Source organism: Bufo gargarizans, chromosome 4, assembly GCF_014858855.1.
Source record: "Bufo gargarizans isolate SCDJY-AF-19 chromosome 4, ASM1485885v1, whole genome shotgun sequence".
In the NCBI taxonomy this organism is placed as follows: domain Eukaryota; kingdom Metazoa; phylum Chordata; class Amphibia; order Anura; family Bufonidae; genus Bufo; species Bufo gargarizans.
The window spans coordinates 435,466,527-435,488,560 of NC_058083.1; the positions used below are offsets into that span (position 1 = coordinate 435,466,527).

General features: G+C 40.1%; 1 protein-coding gene across 2 annotated transcripts in view; it reads left to right on the forward strand.

Moving 5' to 3' along the window:
• The window catches only part of SLC24A3 (solute carrier family 24 member 3), a 436,240-nt gene that overhangs the window by 300,522 nt on the left and 113,684 nt on the right, over window positions 1-22,034 (forward strand). For both annotated transcript variants that reach the window (XM_044291617.1, XM_044291618.1), the window contains exon 6: window positions 9,423-9,526. In XM_044291617.1, coding sequence (XP_044147552.1) covers window positions 9,423-9,526 — 104 coding nt within the window. The remainder of the gene's footprint in view (window positions 1-9,422; window positions 9,527-22,034) is intronic.

Here is a 22,034-nt window from a genome sequence, read left to right on the forward strand (position 1 = left end):
CCCCTCACGGAATGAATACCTTGGGGTGTCTTCTTTCCAAAATGGGGTCACGTGTGGGTATTTATACTGCCCTGGCATTTTAGGGGCCCTAAAGCGTGAGAAGAAGTCTGGAATATAAATTTCTAAAACATTTTACGCATTTGGATTCTGTGAGGGGTATGGTGAGTTCATGTGAGATTTTATTTTTTGCCACAAGTTACTGGAATATGAGACTTTGCAATAAAAAAATTAAATAAAAATCTATTTCCGCTAACTTGGGCCAAAAAAAATAATTCTTCTATGAACTCGCCATGCCCCTCAAAAGTGATCTTTTTATAGCGCCGCAGCGATTTTACAGTGTTTTTGCAGTGATCAGAAAAAAATTAATTCTGTCACTGCGGTGGGGCGGACTGAACGCAAGTGTGCGCACAAGATCAGGCCTGATCGGGCGAACACTGCATTTTTTGTAGAGCCTATAGAACATGTCCTATTCTTGTCCGCAATTGCGGACAAGAAAAGGCATTTTCTATATAGTTCTGGCAATGTGCGGATCAGCAAAATGCGGAAAGCACATTGCCGGTGTCCGTGTTTTGCAGATCCGCGGTGTCAGTGTTTTGCGGATCCGCAAAACACATATGGACGTCTGAATGGAGCCTTACAGGGGGGTGGTCAATGACAGGGGGGTGATAAGGGAGTCTATATGGGGTGATCACCCCCCTGTCATTGATCACCCCCCTGTAAGGCTCCATTCAGACGTCCGTATGTGTTTTGCGGATCCGTGGATCCGCAAAACACATACGGACGTCTAAATGGAGCCTTACAGGGGGGTAATCAATGACAGGGGGGTGATCAGGGAGTCTATATGGGGTGATCAGGGGTTAATAAGGGGTTAAAAAGTGACAGGGGGTGGGGGGTGTAGTGTAGTGGTGTTTGGTGCTACTTACAGAGCTGCCTGTGTCCTCTGGTGGTCGATCCAAGCAAAAGGGACCACCAGAGGACCAGGTAGCAGGTATATCAGACGCTGGCAGGCTGTAGATGCACTCGTTTACCTCCCGATCCTGTGAACGCGCGCTCCTGTGTGCGCGCGTTCACAGGAAATCTCACGTCTCGCAAGATCACTCGCCGGCGCGGCAAGGAGGAATGAATCGACCGCCTCCGGATCGCAATTCTGCGTTAGGTGGTCCGGAGGCGGTTAAAGGAAGGAGAAGGTTGCCGCGTGGTGGTTGATCATATGATTCAACAGACATAAGAATAAAGAGAAGAAAGGTCCATAACAAAGGTGTGCATGTCCATTGCTTGGTATGGCTGTTTAGTGTGTATATATACTGATATAGATACAGTCAGGTCCATAAATATTGGGACATTGACACAATTCTAACATTTTTGGCTCTATACACCACCACAATGGATTTGTGCAAAAACAAACAAGATGTGCTTTAACTGCAGACTGTCAGCTTTAATTTGAGGGTATTGACATCAAAATCAGGTGAATGGTGTAGGAATTACAACAGTTTGCATATGTGCCTCCCACTTGTTAAGGGACCAAAAGTAATGGGACATAATAATAATCATAAATCAAACTTTCACTTTTTAATACTTGGTTGCAAATCCTTTGCAGTCAATTACAGCCTGAAGTCTGGAATGCATAGACATCACCATGCGCTTGGTTTTATCCCTGGTGATGCTCTGCCAGGCCTCTAATGCAACTGTCTTCAGTTCCTGCTTGTTCTTGGGGCATGTTCCCTTCAGTTTTGTCTTCAGCAAGTGAAATGCATGCTTAATCGGATTCAGGTCAGGTGATTGACTTGGCCATTGCATAACATTCAACTTCTTTCCCTTAAAAAACTCTTTGGTTCCTTTTTTAGTATGCTTTGGGTCATTGTCCATCTGCACTGTGACGCACCGTCCAATGAGTTCTGAAGCATTTGGCTGAATATGAGCAGATATTGCCCGCAACACTTCAGAATTCATCCTGCTGCTTTTGTCAGCAGTCACATCATCAATAAATACAAGAGAACCAGTTTCATTGGCAACCATACATGCCCACGCCATAACACTACCACCACCATGCTTCACTGATGAGGTGGTATGCTTAGGATCATGAGCAGTTCCTTTCCTTTTCCATACTATTCTCTTCACATCACTCTGGTACAAGTTGATCTTGGTCTCATCTGTCCATAGGATGTTGTTCCAGAACTGTGAATGCTTTTTTAGATGTCATTTGGCAAACTCTAGTCTGGCCTTCCTGTTTTTGAGGCTCACCAATGGTTTACATCTTGTGGTGAACCCTCTGTATTCACTCTGGTGAAGTCTTCTCCTGATTGTTGACTTTGACACACATACACCTACTTCCTAGAGAGTGTTCTTGATCTGGCCAACTGTAGTGAAGGGTGTTTTCTTCAAAAGGGAAAGAATTTTTCGGTCATCCACCACAGTTGTTTTCCGTGGTCTTTCGGGTCTTTTGGTGTTGCTGAGCTCACCGGTTCGTTCCTTCTTTTTAAGAATGTTCCAAACAGTTGTTTTGTTTTGGCTATCTCTCTGATGGGTTTATTTAGTTGTTTTTTTTCAGCCTAATAATGGCTTGCTTCACTGATAGTGACAGCTCTTTGGATCTCATCTTGAGAGTTGACAGCAACAGATTCCAAATGCAAATAGCACACTTGAAATGAACTCTGGACCTTTTATCTGCTCATTTTAATTGGGATAATGAGGGAATAACACACACCTGGCCATGGAACAGCTGAGAAGCCAATTGTCCCATTACTTTTGGTCCCTTGACAAGTGGGAGGCACTTATGCAAACTGTGATTCCTACACCGTTCACCTGATTTGGATGTAAATACCCTCAAATTAAAGCTGACAGTCTGCAGTTAAAGCACATCTTGTTTGTTTCATTTCAAATCCATTGTGGTGGTGTATAGAGCCAAAAATGTTAGAATTGTGTAAGTGTCCCAATATTTATGGACCTGACAGTGTGTGTGTGTGTGTGTGTGTATATATATATATATATATATATACACAGGGAGTGCAGAATTATTAGGCAAGTTGTATTTTTGAGGATTAATTTTATTATTGAACAACAACCATGTTCTCAATGAACCCAAAAAACTCATTACTATCAATGCTGAATATTTTTGGAAGTAGTTTTTAGTTTGTTTTTAGTTTTAGCTATTTTAGGGGGATATCTGTGTGTGCAGGTGACTATTACTGTACATAATTATTAGGCAACTTTTTTTTTTGAATACTTTTATTTTATTTTTTTCCTTCATCATATATAAAAAGTTCAGAAACAAGACATGACAATAAACAATAATTCAACAGGACATAAACAAAGATAATTCCTGTATATACACGTACATTTGTTGCTCACTTATCCTTAGACATCAGGAGTATATCCCTGTCCTGTTTCTTTCCTCGTGTCATATACAAAAGAAAAAACCAATATAGCCCCTCCCATCCCCCCCATGGTTGTCTTGATGGGTACCGCAAATAGAGAAAAAAGGGAAAAAAATAAAATAAAAAAAATAAATAAATAAATAGCAGAGAAGAGATTGATTTCGTGATCTCACATCAGGGTTCTTTCCTTTTCCTTTTCTTTTTCTCTTTCCTCCCTCCCCTCCTTCCTTCCTCTTTCCTTCCCTCCCCTCTCTCTTTCCTTCCTTCTTCCACTTCCTCCATTTATTTGTGGGTACCGGCATATTCGTATCTACGTACCCTCCCACATAAGTTCTTCCATGCTTCGATGTTTGGTGGTGTGTCCGCCCCCCACTCTCTAGCCACTACAACCCGCGCCAGCATTAATCCTTTGGCCCATTTCATTTCTATTTCTGTGTCGAGACCTATTTTCCTAATATATCCAAGTACCGCTATAGCGATCTCCATTGGAGCTGAGCACCCAGTTGATCTGGTCAGCTCCCGAAAAACCTGGGTCCAATAATCCTGCATTAGAGGGCAGTGCCAGATCAAGTGGGTGAAATCCGCGTTATCCATCCTGCACTTCCAGCATCTAGCATCCCTTGTTTTATACATCCTACTCAGCACCCATGGGGTGATGTAGGTACGATGGACAATAAAGAACTGTATCAATCGAAAGTTACTCGATACTGTACTTCTTTTTATACTTTTATAGATACATCTCCAATCTAACGCGTTAGGTTCCACTTCTAGTGCCCATTTTTGTTCACTATTAAACTTTATCACTCCCCCTAAACCCCTTTTAATTTTTTTATATATCTGTGATATTGATATTTTGGTCCCCTTATTGAGGCAACAAAATTCTGCAAATTCTAATTGTTTGGTGATTAAATTAAATTATTAGGCAACTTAACAAAAAACAAATATATACCCATTTCAATTATTTATTTTTACCAGTGAAACCAATATAACATCTCAACATTCACAAATATACATTTCTGACATTCAAAAACAAAACAAAAACAAATCAGTGACCAATATAGCCACCTTTCTTTGCAAGGACACTCAAAAGCCTGCCATCCATGGATTCTGTCAGTGTTTTGATCTGTTCACCATCAACATTGCGTGCAGCAGCAACCACAGCCTCCCAGACACTGTTCAGAGAGGTGTACTGTTTTCCCTCCTTGTAAATCTCACATTTGATGATGGACCACAGGTTCTCAATGGGGTTCAGATCAGGTGAACAAGGAGGCCATGTCATTAGATTTTCTTCTTTTATACCCTTTCTTGCCAGCCACGTTGTGGAGTACTTGGACGCGTGTGATGGAGCATTGTCCTGCATGAAAATCATGTTTTTCTTACCTTGCAGACTTCTTCCTGTACCACTGCTTGAAGAAGGTGTCTTCCAGAAACTGGCAGTAGGACTGGGAGTTGAGCTTGACCCCATCCTCAACCCAAAAAGGCCCCACAAGCTCATCTTTGATGATACCAGCCCAAACCAGTACTCCACCTCCACCTTGCTGGCGTCTTAGTCGGACTGGAGCTCTCTGCCCTTTACCAATCCAGCCATCTGGCCCATCAAGACTCACTCTCATTTCATCAGTCCATAAAACCTTAGAAAAATCAGTCTTGAGATATTTCTTGGCCCAGTCTCGACTTTTTAGCTTGTGTGTCTTGTTCAGTGGTGGTCGTCTTTCAGCCTTTCTTACCTTGGCCATGTCTCTGAGTATTGCACACCTTGTGCTTTTGGGCACTCCAGTGATGTTGCAGCTCTGAAATATGGCCAAACTGTTGGCAAGTGGCATCTTGGCAGCTGCACGCTTGACTTTTCTCAGTTCGTGGGCAGTTATTTTGCGCCTTGGTTTTTCCACACTCTTCTTGCGACCCTGTTGACTTTTTTGAATGAAACGCTTGATTGTTCGATGACCACGCTTCAGAAGCTTTGCAATTTTAAGAGTGCTGCATCCCTCTGCAAGATATCTCACTATTTTTGACTTTTCTGAGCCTGTCAAGTCCTTCTTTTGACCCATTTTGCCAAAGGAAAGGAAGTTGCCTAATAATTATGCACACCTGATATAGGGTGTTGATGTCATTAGACCACACCCCTTCTCATTACAGAGATGCACATCACCTAATATGCTTAATTGGTAGTAGGCTTTTGAGCCTTTACAGCTTGGAGTAAGACAACATGCATAAAGAGGATGATGTGGTCAAAATACTCATTTGCCTAATAATTCTGCACGTAGTGTGTATATATATATATATATATATATATATATATATATATATACACATACATATTTGTTGTAAGCTTTATCAGGAGTACAATAAAAAAAATGCAAGCCATTTTCACTCCAAGCGATAAAACAATACAGAGAACACATAACCACAATGTCAATGTATACCATTCTCGGTCTAATTGGAACAAATTCTTTTCATTTGGTCTTATAAAAAAATCTTTCTGAAAAGATGAAGCTGGTTGAATGAGAGCCTGCAAAAATGTTCCAAAATATCATTAAAAACACAATAGAAAATAAACACATTTTGCCTTTTGGAACCTCTATTGTGTATGAGATGTTTCTTTTGTCTGGGAACTTTCTTTGGGAACATGATTAAAACCAGACTTGTTAAATGGAGAGTCAAGCATATTTTATAGATTGCTGCTATGCCATTATATACCTAGGATTCAACAACAACAAGAGAAAAGAGTATATATAATTCCTTGAATAAAAATATATATTTATTGAAATTCGTTTAAAAAGTACAAAATACAAAATACAAACTGCTTATGAGAATATCCAAAGTTATCCACATCTATAACACCCAATAACTGTTATGAAGGCTATGACTACCTTAAGTAAATTTTGAGATGACATACTATGTGCCTGACTATGTGGAACAATGGGGTAAAAAGTCCCATCTGAGTTAAACCGCACTGATGTCGAAATCGATGTGTAACTGATGGTAAAGTGGCTAATGCATGTGAATGAACCTCATCTGAAGTTCGTCATTACCTGTATGGATGGGCGTTATGAATGGGGGTGCTTACTTAAGGTAGTCATAGCCTTCATAACATAGTTATTGGGTGTTATAGATGTGGATAACTTTGGATATTCTCATAAGCAGTTTGTATTTTGTGTCTTGTACTCTTTTTAAACGAATTTCAATAAATATATATTTTTATTCAAGGAATTATATATACTCTTCTCTTGTTGTTGTTGAATTGCATTGCGGAGTATTCCGGTAACGTTAAAATTGTCTAATCATAGACCTGGTTGTGTAATAATTATATACCTAGGATGTTAACAAATAGGAGAACAGACCACAACATTTTAACCAAAAATCAGAGGCTATTAAAATGCAAATTACCCCAAGCATATCCTGAGTTTATTTTGTCTTGCATATTCAAAAATTCTGTCTAATTAGAGACAACTCTTTTCAAAGTGCGGACACCGGGTAGATGACTAACTGTCTATGTTAATACAATGACGGCTCAAGTCCACCAGAACGGGAGCCCCTCATACAGCGCAGTTCTCCGTTCTGGTTTAGAGAGGGGTATATGGCTCTCTATGGTGTCCATATTCCCAAGTAGATCATAAAGATATTTGCTGTCTTTATAAGATTAACATTTTAAGCCAAGATAATGATTTATTTTGAGCAATGACAACATCACCTCTTGTTTTCTACCATCTTAGGGCATAAGCAATGCAGCATTGTATTATGCATGCAGCAGTCATGTTTCAGCTCCATGCTGTATGAAACTTTGATCTAGCATCCATAGAGGTACATGGGGCCTTTCAATATCTATAGGCCTTTGATTTCTTCCAGGAGCATATTGAGGGTTTTTTTCTTTGTAGAGAACCAAATAAAATTTCCATCTCATGCCATACTCCACAGCTATTCTCTCCTAGATAGATAGATAGATAGATAGATAGATAGTGTGGGGATTCGCTCTGGTAGTTAGAATAAGTGGGCGCAGTACAGAGGCAAAATACAAGTTCGTAATTCAAACTTCAGTGTTTATTCACACATGATGCCAAAAACAAAACGTCACTTTTGCAGCTTTGGTGTTACTTCACACCCAATGGCAAGTTAATAAAACAAAAGTCACCTTGGTGGCAGTCCTGCCTCAGAAAGTTCAAATACAGGCTTTAGGCGGTCTATTCCCCTGACACACGGGTCTCCGCTCTCCAGCCCAGCACAGGCCTCAGATCCCAGCACACAGACCTCCTGAGCTCCACTGTCAGACGGCCTGGCAAAACCCGGCCTGGAATGTGGGGAGTAGTCACCCACCCAGCACTTTGACTACTCCCAGTAAGAGCCATCCCGGATCAGCTATTACAGCCATGCTAAGTACCAAGGTGTCAAACAGCAACTGCTGCTGAAACATAAAAACCGTCTCTTAGTCCACCAAGGCCAGGAACCTCGGTGACATATGCCTATAATCCTTGTGCCTTCTTACATTAGATAGATAGATAGAAGAAGGATAGATACTGTAGATCAGTGGTGCACCTAGCCTTTATGCTGCCTGAGGCGAAAACTGAAACAATGCCCCCCCCCCCTTCCAAATACCAATTTCTTAACCTGACCTCTTCACTTCAGCCCATGGCCCTCCTTTTGCCCCTACCTGGTGCTGCTTGAGGCAAACGCCTCACCGGCCTCATTAGTGGTCCACCCCATAGATAGATAGATAGATATAAAGTTAGTAAGATATGACATTCTTATCCTGAATGTTTGAAGACTAGGTCTCTATAATAGCCACTTTTCTAGCTGAATTATAACACAAGTTCTGAATACTAACCCAGCCACTTAAATCACTCATAACAAAATGAAATGACAATTTGGTGACTTTTGTTGCCTTTCAGTTCAATTTAAAATCATGTTAACTGGATTTTCCTTAGCCTTACTGACCTTACTTTGATCTCCTCTTCAGTATTATTTACTACTCCAGACCAGTCAAAAGTGTTTCCAACAAATATTTCCTCAGGATCTGTGAAGAGGGGAGCTGGCAGTATTGGCAGACGCCAAGTGCTATTTTTTAAAGTGTTTGTAAAAGGCACAGACTGACAAGTGGTTGGCATAACCCACCCTCCTCTTCTAAGTGATGTCATTGCTGGAACTGGGTCCAAAATGCTGCTCTTTTTCTCCTACATGCCTAGAAAACCATGGTAAATCAAGGAAGAAGAAGAAAGGTAGTGCTGCCCATAGCAGCAGGTGGAAGGACCAAGGTGAGTAGTATAATTATGAACAATCTTTATTGCTGGGAATTACGCATTTCAGGGCCGTACTGGCCCCTTCGTCAGATTCAAAACCAATCAAGGCCTAAAACACGTAATTCCTGTCTATAAAGATTGTTCATAATTATACTATTCACCTTGGTCCTTCCATCCCCTGATACGGACAGCGCTACCTTTCTTCTTTTTTCTGGATTTACCACTCAGTCAGCTTCCTGACCATGACAGCATGAGCGGCAGCCATGGTGGTTATATTGAAATGTTCTGCAAAGTTTCTCACCCTTTCAGGTGAGCACCCCCTCTTCTGGTAATTTTTAAAGGTTCCGGTGGTCCTCCCTATGTGCGCTTCTCATTTCTGTTGTATATAAATCTATGGTCTTTTATATCTGTATAGAAGTGTGAAATAAGTTATTGTCCACAGCACTCATCTTCCTATTTACTAGGTCTGTCTTCTGGAACACCTGATGATTGGGGCATGACAGTATTTCATATGGGTAATAAATACATGGATAGACTAGGTTTGCAAAATAGAAGCTTTTTGTTACTAAGATATCCATATAGTCTAATGTTGCATATCGATAGCAGTTGTCTTCATGGCCCAACCCTTGTAACTGCAGTTTAACTTAGATATGTAATTAGTTTTTCTTTCTAAGAACTTCTGAGGACATCTTGACATGCATTGTAAAGACACTATAAGCAAGTCCAATGTCTCTTACAGAAAAGGATGGCTAATTTTTTACAATGTCACTAACAGGGATTTTTGGTCCTTCAAACTAATAAAGAATCCTTCTTGCAGGAGTGTTCATCACAAAGGGAGATGTGGGAGTTGGAACCATCGTTGGTTCGGCTGTATTCAACATCCTATGTATAATTGGAGTCTGTGGCTTGTTTGCGGGACAGGTAAGACCTAAATGTCATTGACAATGACAAATATATTAATCTTTAATTTAAAATTGTTCTTTAGGCCTCATTCACACGAACATGAAAAACCAAAATATGACACCTGTTTTTGTAATGCCGGTTTCAGAACCGGTTAAGGTATATGAGGCTATTCACATGCCCATTTTTATAGTCAGTGAATAGTGGCTGTTAAAAAAAGGACATGTCATATTTTTGGTCATTTTTCACTGACAGGGGGACCCCATCGAAATCGATGTGACCATTTTTAACGGCCATATGGACAGGAGTGCACCCACCTAACTGCCATGAAAAACTGGTAGAAAGGGCCTTTGAGGCACTCTGGGGTGTATTATGGGTCCACTGGGTCCTCTATAGAGGCATTATATATGCTATGAGATTTTCTTTTAAAAACTTGCATAATTTTTATTGGCCCTTTTTTTCATTGCTGAGTAAATCTACCCTTAGCCTTTTTATATAATTTTTTTATATTAGTAAATTTAGTTTATATTTGCCAGTAAATAAAAAGTTTGTAAAGACAACTTGAATTTGTTTAGGATAACAAAAGGGCCAGCTGATCCACAGTCTAAAAAATTATTTCAACGGCTATTTCTATCTTTGCACTTTAAATAATTAAGTGAATTCAATGTATCCACTGCACGTGTCACTGTAATTTTTATTGCAGACACTTCTATTATTTTTCTCTGGTTTGATTCTGTGATGATTAGCATTTATGAAAACTGTTGTATGAAAAATTGTAACCAATGAAACTCCAGTCCTAAATTCTGTTACTGAACACAGATATCTGATCGGTTGGAGATTGGATCCAATCCCTTCAAAACTGACTTTTACGATATATTTAGCTAAAAGGGAGATCAGTGAAATGTAGAACAGTCCAAGAAGTTACAAATACTAAGTGAGCTGTTATTTCTTTCTGCCCCAGCCTCCCCCAGAGTATGATGACCATACAGGGAGTGCAGAATTATTAGGCAAGTTGTATTTTTGAGGATTAATTTTATTATTGAACAACCATGTTCTCAATGAACCCAAAAAACTCATTAATATCAAAGCTGAATATTTTTGGAAGTAGTTTTTAGTTTGTTTTTAGTTTGTTTTTAGTTTTAGCTATTTTAGGGGGATATCTGTGTGTGCAGGTGACTATTACTGTGCATAATTATTGGGCAACTTAACAAAAAACAAATATATACCCATTTCAATTATTTATTTTTACCAGTGAAACCAATATAACATCTCAACATTCACAAATATACATTTCTGACATTCAAAAACAAAACAAAAACAAATCAGTGACCAATATAGCCACCTTTCTTTGCAAGGACACTCAAAAGCCTGCCATCCATGGATTCTGTCAGTGTTTTGATCTGTTCACCATCAACATTGCGTGCAGCAGCAACCACAGCCTCCCAGACACTGTTCAGAGAGGTGTACTGTTTTCCCTCCTTGTAAATCTCACATTTGATGATGGACCACAGGTTCTCAATGGGGTTCAGATCAGATGAACAAGGAGGCCATGTCATTAGATTTTCTTCTTTTATACCCTTTCTTGCCAGCCACGCTGTGGAGTACTTGGACGGGTGTGATGGAGCATTGTCCTGCATGAAAATCATGTTTTTCTTGAAGGATGCAGACTTATTCCTGTACAACTGCTTGAAGAAGGTGTCTTCCAGAAACTGGCAGTAGGACTGGGAGTTGAGCTTGACTCCATCCTCAACCCGAAAAGGCCCCACAAGCTCATCTTTGATGATACCAGCCCAAACCAGTACTCCACCTCCACCTTGCTGGCGTCTGAGTCGGACTGGAGCTCTCTGCCCTTTACCAATCCAGCCACGGGCCCATCCATCTGGCCCATCAAGACTCACTCTCATTTCATCAGTCCATAAAACCTTAGAAAAATCAGTCTTGAGATATTTCTTGGCCGAGTCTTGACGTTTCAGCTTGTGTGTCTTGTTCAGTGGTGGTCGTCTTTCAGCCTTTCTTACCTTGGCCATGTCTCTGAGTATTGCACACCTTGTGCTTTTGGGCACTCCAGTGATGTTGCAGCTCTGAAATATGGCCAAACTGGTGGCAAGTGGCATCTTGGCAGCTGCACGCTTGACTTTTCTCAGTTCATGGGCAGTTATTTTGCGCCTTGGTTTTTCCACACGCTTCTTGCGACCCTGTTGACTATTTTGAATGAAACGCTTGATTTTTTGATGATCACGCTTCAGAAGCTTTGCAATTTTAAGAGTGCTGCATCCCTCTGCAAGATATCTCACTATTTTTGACTTTTCTGAGCCTGTCAAGTCCTTCTTTTGACCCATTTTGCCAAAGGAAAGGAAGTTGCCTAATAATTATGCACACCTGATATAGGGTGTTGATGTCATTAGACCACACCCCTTCTCATTACAGAGATGCACATCACCTAATATGCTTAATTGGTAGTAGACTTTCGAGCCTATACAGCTTGGAGTAAGACAACATGCATAAAGAGGATGATGTGGTCAAAATACTCATTTGCCTAATAATTCTGCACTCCCTGTATATTATTACTAGGAAATGTGTTAATTTGGATAACAAGGGACAATTTATTATATATGGGAATGACATTGGCTTCTCTGTATACGTCAAAGGCGTTTTCCAAGATTCTGATATTAATGTTATCCGCCCGCCGATTAGCGGTTTGCGGAGGCCGCAGCTGATTGGATAGCAGCTGTGCTTGGTATTGCAGGTCAGCCCCATTCACTTGAAGCTGTAAGTTGATTATAGTGTTGTTGCAGCACATTTGTAGACATTAATATAAAGAGTGAACATAAAATACAAAGTGGTTGTATTTTATGTTCACTTTCTACTCTATAGACTGGGTGTATCTATATCGGTTGGTGGCACCCACTCCATATACAACAATTAGGTGAGCCATCACAAATAAATTATATTCGCTTCATTAATATAAAGAGGCCACCCTCTTAAACTGCCTAACAGTCACATTAAAATTGGAAAAACCCTCCTGAACATGTCCTTTTTTTTAAGAAGATATTGAATTGATGTCTCAAATAAATTTAGTTGGCGTACAACTTGGGGATACATAATGTATTATATAATTCTTTTATTTGAGGGGTTAAAAAAACTGCTATTTCAACATTGTGGTTTGGAATTTATTAATAACACGAAGGGTTAATGTCCAAACCCATACAGGAACAGCAGGAAGGTCTGTGAGCCTCCTCCTCTCCTTCCATGCTTCCTGCTTTTCCCACTTCAGCACTCGCTCTTCTCCTCCACACAGGTTGAAGTGGTTGAAGAGCTGCAGCTGCATGTACAGTATATGTAGCTCTCACGTTGACCCGCTATAATTCAAGCTAGAATATGAGGTTTTGGCTTTAAAAAAGACCAAGAATGTGTGCCTAACTGCATTCTAGCCTGAATAGAAGCCACCAGAAGTAGCCCTTGCTCTGTATCCAGAATTGTCATTTTCTGCTGGTGCTGCTCATTGGGTGGGTTAAAGGGGTTGCCTCACCTCAGACATTGGAAGCATATCGTTAGGATATGCCACCTCTGGGACCTGCTCTTGTCTCCTGAATGGTGCCCCAAATTGAACATGGACATGCACGACCACCCTCCATTCATTTCTATAGGAGCTTCAAAAATAGCTGATTGCTCCCTTAGCTATTTCCATCAGTTCCGTAGAGGTAAATGGAGCAGTGGCAGCGCTTGAGCTGTGTCCTTGCCATTCATTTCTGTGGGATTTCTGAAAATTGCCGAACTCGCTCAGCCATTTTCAGAACTCCCTTAGAAATGAATAGTAAGCACTCAGCGTATGTGCGTTGTGCGCTCCTTCATTTTGGGAGCACTGTTCTCCAGAATATCCTAGCAAAATACCACCAATCTGAGGTGACACAAGCCCTTTAGGGCCACTTTCACAAAAATTTATTTTGATGAGTATTTGTAAGCCAAAACCAGAAGAGTGTTCAGATCTTTTCATTCTGCTTTTGTCTGTTTGGGTGTCTGCACATGGGGCACGCTACTGGGTTGCGAATTGTGCTAGATTTCCTAGAAGATGTGTGCATGTAACCTTTATGTTCCACACCTGGGAAACCTAAAATGGTGCCAGGAGAGAATACCTACTGTACAACATGCCATATTGTTGCAATCCCTTTCTCATGAAATCTGCATGAAAACTTCGATATGCCTCCCTGTGTTGCGACACAATATTAAGAACCAGTACCACTTGGATTCCTAATGCAGAGTACATGAAATGAGACACTGTAAAGTGTAAGAAATACTAAAATATCACATTTCTAAAATACAGATGATGTTGACAGTGACTTATGTAAAGTTTTGAAACTTAAAAGTGGTAAAATACATAGTACCCAATGGTTTCTGAAGATGAACTGGGATCGCTTTTGTTTTTTATAACTTGCACTCATCCATAAGTGTCACTTACTTTTAAATAGACTGGATGGGTTGTTGCTTTCATGTTTTTTCCTTCATTGTTGTGCATCTTTTTTATTCTCAGGCTTTTCATGTCCTTTAATCTACAATTGCTTTCTATTCCATTTTCATATTTCACATCTAAGGCCGCAATTCTTTGAAAGCTGTGAAGCATTTTTATCAAAAATTATCTAAGCCATGCCAGTGTCTCATCTTCTGAAATTTTGACCTATATATTTTCTGACCTTTTCTCTTATTGTATGAAAAAGAAGATCCATTGCCCCTAAAATCACAACCAAGAACTTCTTTCAATCAATTAACTGATTATTATGTCACGTTTGCAAGGTGATTATGTAGTGTCCATCTAATAAGCAAGTGTTCAGTTGATTGAGTCTCAAATTCATTTTCTATAGTCAGAGCAAAATCACTGCAGTTTTTACAAAAAGCTGCATTTTTGTGGCGATTAAAGGGGTTGCACTGTGAAAACAACGTAACCCCTATCCACCAGATAGGGAATAACTGTCTATTTAGCGGGGTCCGACCCCTTTGAGATAGCCGAATACAATCAATTTGCTATGTCTGGCAGTGCCATAGAGTTGAATGCAGCGGCGGACACCACATGCATGTCTGCCACTGCATGCAAACAGAAACAGGTACCTGTTCTAGTGATCGATGGGGGGCTAAGCAATCAGACCTCCCCAGATAAGACACTTATCCTGCATCTTGTGGGTAAGAGATAAGTTGCTGTCATGGGACAACCCCATTAATGGTATTAAATGGCTTATTCAGCCATTTAAAATTACGGTAATGGGTTGTACTTAGAATAGGCCATTAATATTAATTCAACTCTCAGCACCCCTGCTGGATAACTTTTAGAAGGATCTGCGGCACTTGGGTGAGTTGTGCAGCGTTTACATTGGTCTGGACACTCTTTTGCTGCACACATTGTACTTCTAGTAGCACTATTGCAGGTTATTGCAGCTTTATCCCATTCACTTGAATGGGACAAATTAGTACAAACGGACCAGCTCGGCCATCTCCGGAACTCACAGAAAAATTAATAGAGAGGCTGCACACATTTCTGACTGGCCACTATATTGATTTCAGGGGGCTCCACAGGGTACAGAGATCTAATACATTTATTTATTCCCTATATAGGAGTCAGAAAACCAGGCTAGATGTAGCAGAACAAAACATCTGTTTTACTTAAGTGCAAGATGGGAGTTGTAGTACATCCAACTACAAAAAAGCGCAGTTCTATCTGTAAACAGTGCAAGTTCTTTCCCCAGATAGCGAGGTATGGAGGCTGGCAAAGCGGAGAGTTATGGCACTCTTTGTACACTATCTAGCTAAAGTCTCTCTCAGTAATATCTATGGCTGGCAATAATACCTTGGCAATAATGGCTGTAGTGTCCACTGAGGGGTACAGGGTTTTAAAGGCACATGGCTAGGATGTGTCCAAGTGTGGAGAGTGTCTTAACAGTGTCCCTCACTGCTGCAAAGTCTAAATGGCTGTAGTCGCAGGATACCTTGCCGACCCCAATTCTTGGCCATGTAATTTCTAAATTCTCCTTTATCTTCCTTTTACTTCTCTCTTTCTGTAGATCTTGAAGAGATCTGTTAGTCTCTGAAACATTCTGGGCCTAAAGAAAAGGCGCATGAGGCAAAAGCTTTGTCTCTCACTGGACTCGCCCCTAAGACTCCATAGAGCTAGGGGTGGAGCCAGCCACCCCCCTAGCTTCCTACAAAGGCCAAGCCAGGATTATTAACCCTGGTTATGCCACCCATACACAGCAATGCCTGTTGCAATACACAACATAACAATAGATAGTATAACTTTACATTTACAATAAATAGCAAACCACTTGCCAATACCATCTACTACGGGGTACTGCACATGTCCTAACAGTGCAAAGGAGAACAGATGATTTTAATTTCGTGCTATAGGTTTTTACCGAACACCAGTAGAAAATATCATAAAACAAGGTAAAATATTAAAATGTCTAAATATACAGATTTTTCCACCCTTAACTTTTCTTGAATTTTGCTGAAAACCTTAGATACTCAAGACTCAAGATACAAAATTGTTGCAGTCTTGGATCATCATTCAAAAAATATATATGCTTTGTAACTTGGAAGTTTATGGCCTATGGTGATGGATAAACGCTCATTATATCTTAATTCTTATCAAACTGATAAAAATATGACTTAAATAAGTTTTTATGAGGTCAGGAGATCAAAGATAAGAGCTAGACATGAACCGACAGATAACAGGATTCATAGAAAACAGACTGACATCATGCAAACAGACTGATTGTTAACCCTTGTATGTCAGAAATGGCTGAACATTTTTAATAAAAACCAATTAAAAAAAAGGATTTTTAGCCCAAAATGAGTAAAATGCAACAATAAAAAATGGTCCCTAATGTGTACACAGCATTTAAAGGAAAAGTTAAAGGACCCGCAAAATGTTGTTTCTTCTTAGTATAAACCTGACTGACATACTGTCACGGATGCAGTTTGGGTGGAAAACTCCACACCGGGCACAAGAAGGAAGGGGACAGGAACTATGCCTGTAAACTAGGGAAAATGAGAAGGTCACCTCCTAGAACAACCCTAATCCAAGTCCTAACTATCAGTATAAACTGACCATGATGGTAGGAAAATTCATACACAGGAACCTAGAGCCCTAACACACCAGGTAGGGCCCTGGTATAGTGACAGGACTTGAGACAACCTATTCCTCCACCAGAAGGATGAACAGGAGTCTCCCTCAGGTCTAGATACAAAAGACAGGGAAATACAACAAACAAAATACAAATAGGGAAGACGACACTTAACTTCACGTGGAGCAAAGGCAGCTCTAGGAGCTCAACCAAGAGCCAACAACCAGCTAGCCCAGAGTCCAGAAACTGAAGCTATAAACCGCACACCCAGAAGGGGTAAGCAATAATAAATAGGGGAAGTTAAATGACCATGCCAACAACACCTGCAAGAGGTGTGGTCATTACCAAAACAACACAGACACAAATGATCCACAAGGAACCAGTCAGATTAACCCACGCTTTGCCAGTCTCTCTGATCTCTTGGCACCTGTCACGGGAGTGTCCATGACACATACAGTACTCTTTCATTTCAAACTCATTTCCTGATAAAAATAAATAAAATTGTAAATAATTAAAGTAAAATAAAAAAGTATTGGATAAAATTAAGTATTGGATATTAAATAAGAAAAAGTGTTAATTTTGTTCACAATAATTTAAAATAATTTCATGTATCATTTAGCAATCTTCATATGAATTTCATCAAAAAATGAATTTAATATCCCTCTAGAATTGTTTATTGGAGAGATTAAGCTTTATTTATTTATTTCCTTCACTGTTTAGTGCTTCCATAAGGCTATCTTTCATGAGGCCTAATCTTTTAAGCTTTAATTTCACTGACAGAAAGTAAATCAGACTTGTACCGTCACTGTCCACTGGTTGTGTGATTACATTTTAGATTTTTTTTATTTTATTTTATTCAGGCCATAACCTGCTTTATTTGTAAACAGAACACATTGAAATAAATGGGGTAACACTGATTCAACATAAGTGATGAAAGCATCATATTTTAGCGTGCCATAATGCATTTTGATAAGTCATTGTACACAGATGCAGTTTTATACACAATGCACTGTAAATTGTATTACTATTTAAAACACCTCATTTGATAGCTGCAGGATGGATTTGATTTAAATCAAACTGATTTAAATCACGATTTAAATCACTAGTCAGTAAGGCTTGATTTAAATCATAGTTTTCCACATAAAGACTAATTCTTGCTGGTATAACTTATAATATGCAAGTAGATGAAGATTTTTTTGAATAACAACTTTTCATATTAGTTTGATTAAGTTGATTCTGTATTCATAAACTGCAGAGAAAAAGGGGGTCAGTCAGCACATCCCAAAGCGCAGGGGCACGTTGCTATGGCTGAGAACAAGACTGTTAAACAAAACAAGCAATGCAACAGCTCACTGCAAACCAAATAAAGTACAAAATTGCATCATAATATTAAATGCTGAACTAATAAGTTAGAGAGACTTGGCAAATCGTTTTGCACAAAATTATTTGAGCCCGTCTGCCGAACATCAAGGCAATCTCTAGTTAGACGGGTTCCTAACACTAAATATACCTGTTATGTGCCATAGCGGCTATTTCTGTCATTTTCGGTGCCAAAATGGCCTCCATTATATCCAGGGAAAGCAGTTACCAGCATGCACGCCGGGCCCACTCCAAAACACCCCCGGCGCCACATGGTCACCAAGGACTGCAATGAGAGTTCACACACTATCTCTCTTCTGGTGCCATATGGCTTCAGTGAGTGATGGGGAGCGGGCCAGGCTATATACTAACACTAATTAAAATCAACCTGTGGGACAAACGAGCTGGTCAGGAGTGCACGACTAAGGAGGCAGCCACACCTCAAGCACAAACTGCCCAAAGCGCAGGGGCACGTTGCTATGGCTGAAAACAAGACTGGTAAACAAAACATACAATGCAACAGCTCACTGCAAACCAAATAAAGTACAAAATTGCATCATAATATCAAATGCTGAACTGTATTCATAGGTTTGAAGAAGTTAGGATTAAGGTCTTTTTCTCAACTCTGGACATGTTATAACATTTTTGCTTTGAAGAACATGCATGTGATCTCTGCTGAGTCAAATTCAGTTTTGAGACCTGCAAAAGTAAATATCTTGTAAGCAGAGAAACTGCCCAATAATCTTACAAAAACCTCTGGAAGAGCATGACATTGTCAATGGATGAATGGAATTTATTTACCCAAAAAAATAAACATATACAGCCTTATTCTACATAATTAAAGAACTAATCTTTATTTCATGATGGAATAACCTTTGGATGGTAATATATTTTCCTCAAAAAGCATTTAAAAAAAATAATTTATTTGTATCCACCCTGGATAGCTGCAGAGATTCTTTGTTTCTTCTTGCTTGCTGAATGGATGGGTGTTTCCCTGGTATGAGGTCAGAGCTGTACCATGTGAGTTGACCAATCAGCTTCCACCCCCGGCCACTCCCTTTCTCTTTCCCTATCAAACATACAGGTTGAGGTAGAAAGAACACCATGATCTTCTCCCTCCTCCCCTCTCACAGCGCACAGACAATGAAGAGAAGATACTGCTACAGCATTTCCCTTCTCATCCCTTCTTCCTGTCTAGTATTTACTAATTTTATCAAAACTTTTTTTTTTCTGAGGAGGCTTAATAACATTTATGGAGATCTTACAAGCAGAGAAAAGGTAGCTACAGGCTTTTAGAAGATGCTACATATCCTGTAGCATGTATTGTTTTGAAAAGATAACATTTTGATGTGGATGTTTAGGCATCAGACGCCTTAGTGACAAAGGGGTTAAAAAGAGCCTTTGTTCTATTAGTATTTAAAAGAAGTTTTTCAGAGCTATGATATTGATGGCCTCTTCTCATGATAGGCCATCAATGTTACATTGGTGGGGGTCTGACTTTTCACAGAACACCATGGCCCCTTCAATCAGCTCATCGGCATGGTGCCAAGAGTCAGACCCCCACCGATCTGATATTGATGGCCATCGATATTGTAGATCTGTAAAAGGCCTTTAAGGCAATATGTAAAGGAAAAAAGAGTTTCTCATTAATTGCAATTGCCATAGAGGAAAAATGTTCCAATTGCTTCATTTCTACTAATAAATCATATTGGTGACACTCCCAATGTGAACGTGTTGGCTTTTTCCAGCTAATTCATTTTACATGTTATTTAAAAATTAGCCCAAGGACGGACTTCTTGGGGATCCATTCCTTTCGTCACCAGCCTCAGACGGTTTACTCAACTAGATTATTACTACAGCTATTATTGTTATTGTTATTTTATCTATGGTTCTAAAAAGATGGATGACTGTAAAAAGGGTAAATTCAACCTGACTATGTGAGAAGTTGGAGATGAGAATGGCCAGAAAGCGTCTGGTTTCCTTGTGACCATTTCCCTTGAGGTGACATTTGCAGTGAAAAAAATACTTGACAGTTCATTTGTATGCTCGTTAGCAATGATCTGGCGGTGTAAATGTACCGCCGATTACCCAATGAACAAGCGTAATGCAGCATCACAAAAATCCTTGTGGCAAATGGTGCTGTGTAAACACAATCTGCTTCCGGGAAACAACTAGACGGTATGGGTAGAGAGATGGCATTAGCGATCACTCCTCCCTATACTCTGGAGGAGATCGGTGCATGTAAATGTCTCCTCCACTAGCGATCAGCTGATTGTCAGGAAGGAACGCTTCCTTCCCGACAATCTGCTTGTACATCATCCCTTGTAAAGGGACCTTAAGGCTCAAGTTTCTTACAGGATCCGTGATGTACTGTATATGATGGATTAGTTATGAACTATTTAAGAGATCCTCTGTGCTGCAAACACAGATTTTTTTGGGTGGTCTGTATGGCATTCAGGTGGATCCTTTTTTTCTGGACCCATTCAGTTGAATAAAGGAGTCTTGGATGGAAAACGGAGAATTGTGCAGTCCTGATAGCACACAGGTGGAAGTCACTGCTGTATAAATTAGGCTATTATCTATTATAAATAAATGTGGCTGATGTTATGGATTAGGTAAAAATGGAAGACATGATGGGAATAGGACCGAAATAGTTTTCTTCCTGTAAAAATGCATTGTTTTTGAAAACTCGCAGTTTTTATAAAGCCTGGTCAGAATCAATTCACACTATGTATGCCAGGAGGATTTCCTAATATTTGCTACTGAAGTACTCCACTGTAGGACTTACTCGTAGACTGGCATGTTGAAAAATTATTTACTGCATGGTATACAATCTTATGGGCACTTTGGAACATGTAACCACTGAGTCCAGTCATTGGCTGCAGCGGCGCACGTGATCTCATCCTTTTGGAAGTTTACAGGATGGGAACGGATTACTTCTGAACAAGGGAGTCAGGAGGCAAATGAGCCTCTAGGAGCAACAGGGGTGTTGCCATTGCACCTAGAGGCTCCGCTCTCTCTGTAACTGCCGAGCCCTATGCCCTTTGATTGACAGAACCAGGCTAACGTGATCATGCCTGAGCCTGTCAATCATAGTGCAGCAGTTGCAGAGGCTGAATTACATATATTAAAACATTGTTTTTCAATGCGGGCACATATGAACATGGGACAACACAGAGGCCTTCAGCTGCCAAGCGCACATGTAACAGGTCAGCCAGTTTCGTAGCTACAAATCTGCTGACAGATGCCCTTTAAAGGTTGGAATAAAGTTAGCCCATAGCAACCAGTCTATTGAGAAATGAAAAGACAAGAGCTGTGTGCCGTCACAGAGGAACTCCATAACAAGTTATTTCCCTTCTTTCATTTACCTTTATTAATCGCTGTTCTGGGACTCCCACCACACGCTCCCCAGCCATTAATCCTAACAGAGTCTTAATATGCATGCTTTAGTCTTCAGACAAAAATATGTCCTATTATTGTTTCCTCCCTGCTGAAACCAGTGACACCGCAGGAACATAAAAAGGATTTTCTTGGCTCTGTTCGACAGTGTAAAATAAATAGTGTCCATAATCAAACCAAGGATGAGTCAGACACAAAAGGAACCAAGCCCTTCCCTGCTGCTTCTGTGCAGGGGGCTAATGAATACATTGCTATTTTTTCATGACTGGACAGTTTATTGTCCGAGACAGTTTGATGAGAGCCATGTTCTTGTGTAGATGTCTACGGTGTAGACTAGGTGACTGTGCTGCATGGGGTACTACCTTGAATGCAAAAGCATTTCAGAAAAATATATATTATGATCAAAGGGGCTATACCATGATTAATGTAAAAAATTAAAACTCTGACATCATATAGTAACATGGTACATAAGGCCAAAAAAAGACATCTGTCCATCCAGTTCGGCCTGTTATCCTGCAAGTTGATCCAGAGGAAGGCAAAAAAAAAACCTGTGAGGTAGAAGCCAGTTTTCCCCACTTTAGGGGAATAAAAAATTCCTTCCCGACTCCAATCAGGCAATCAGAATAACTCCCTGGATCAACGACCCCTCTCTAGTGGCTATA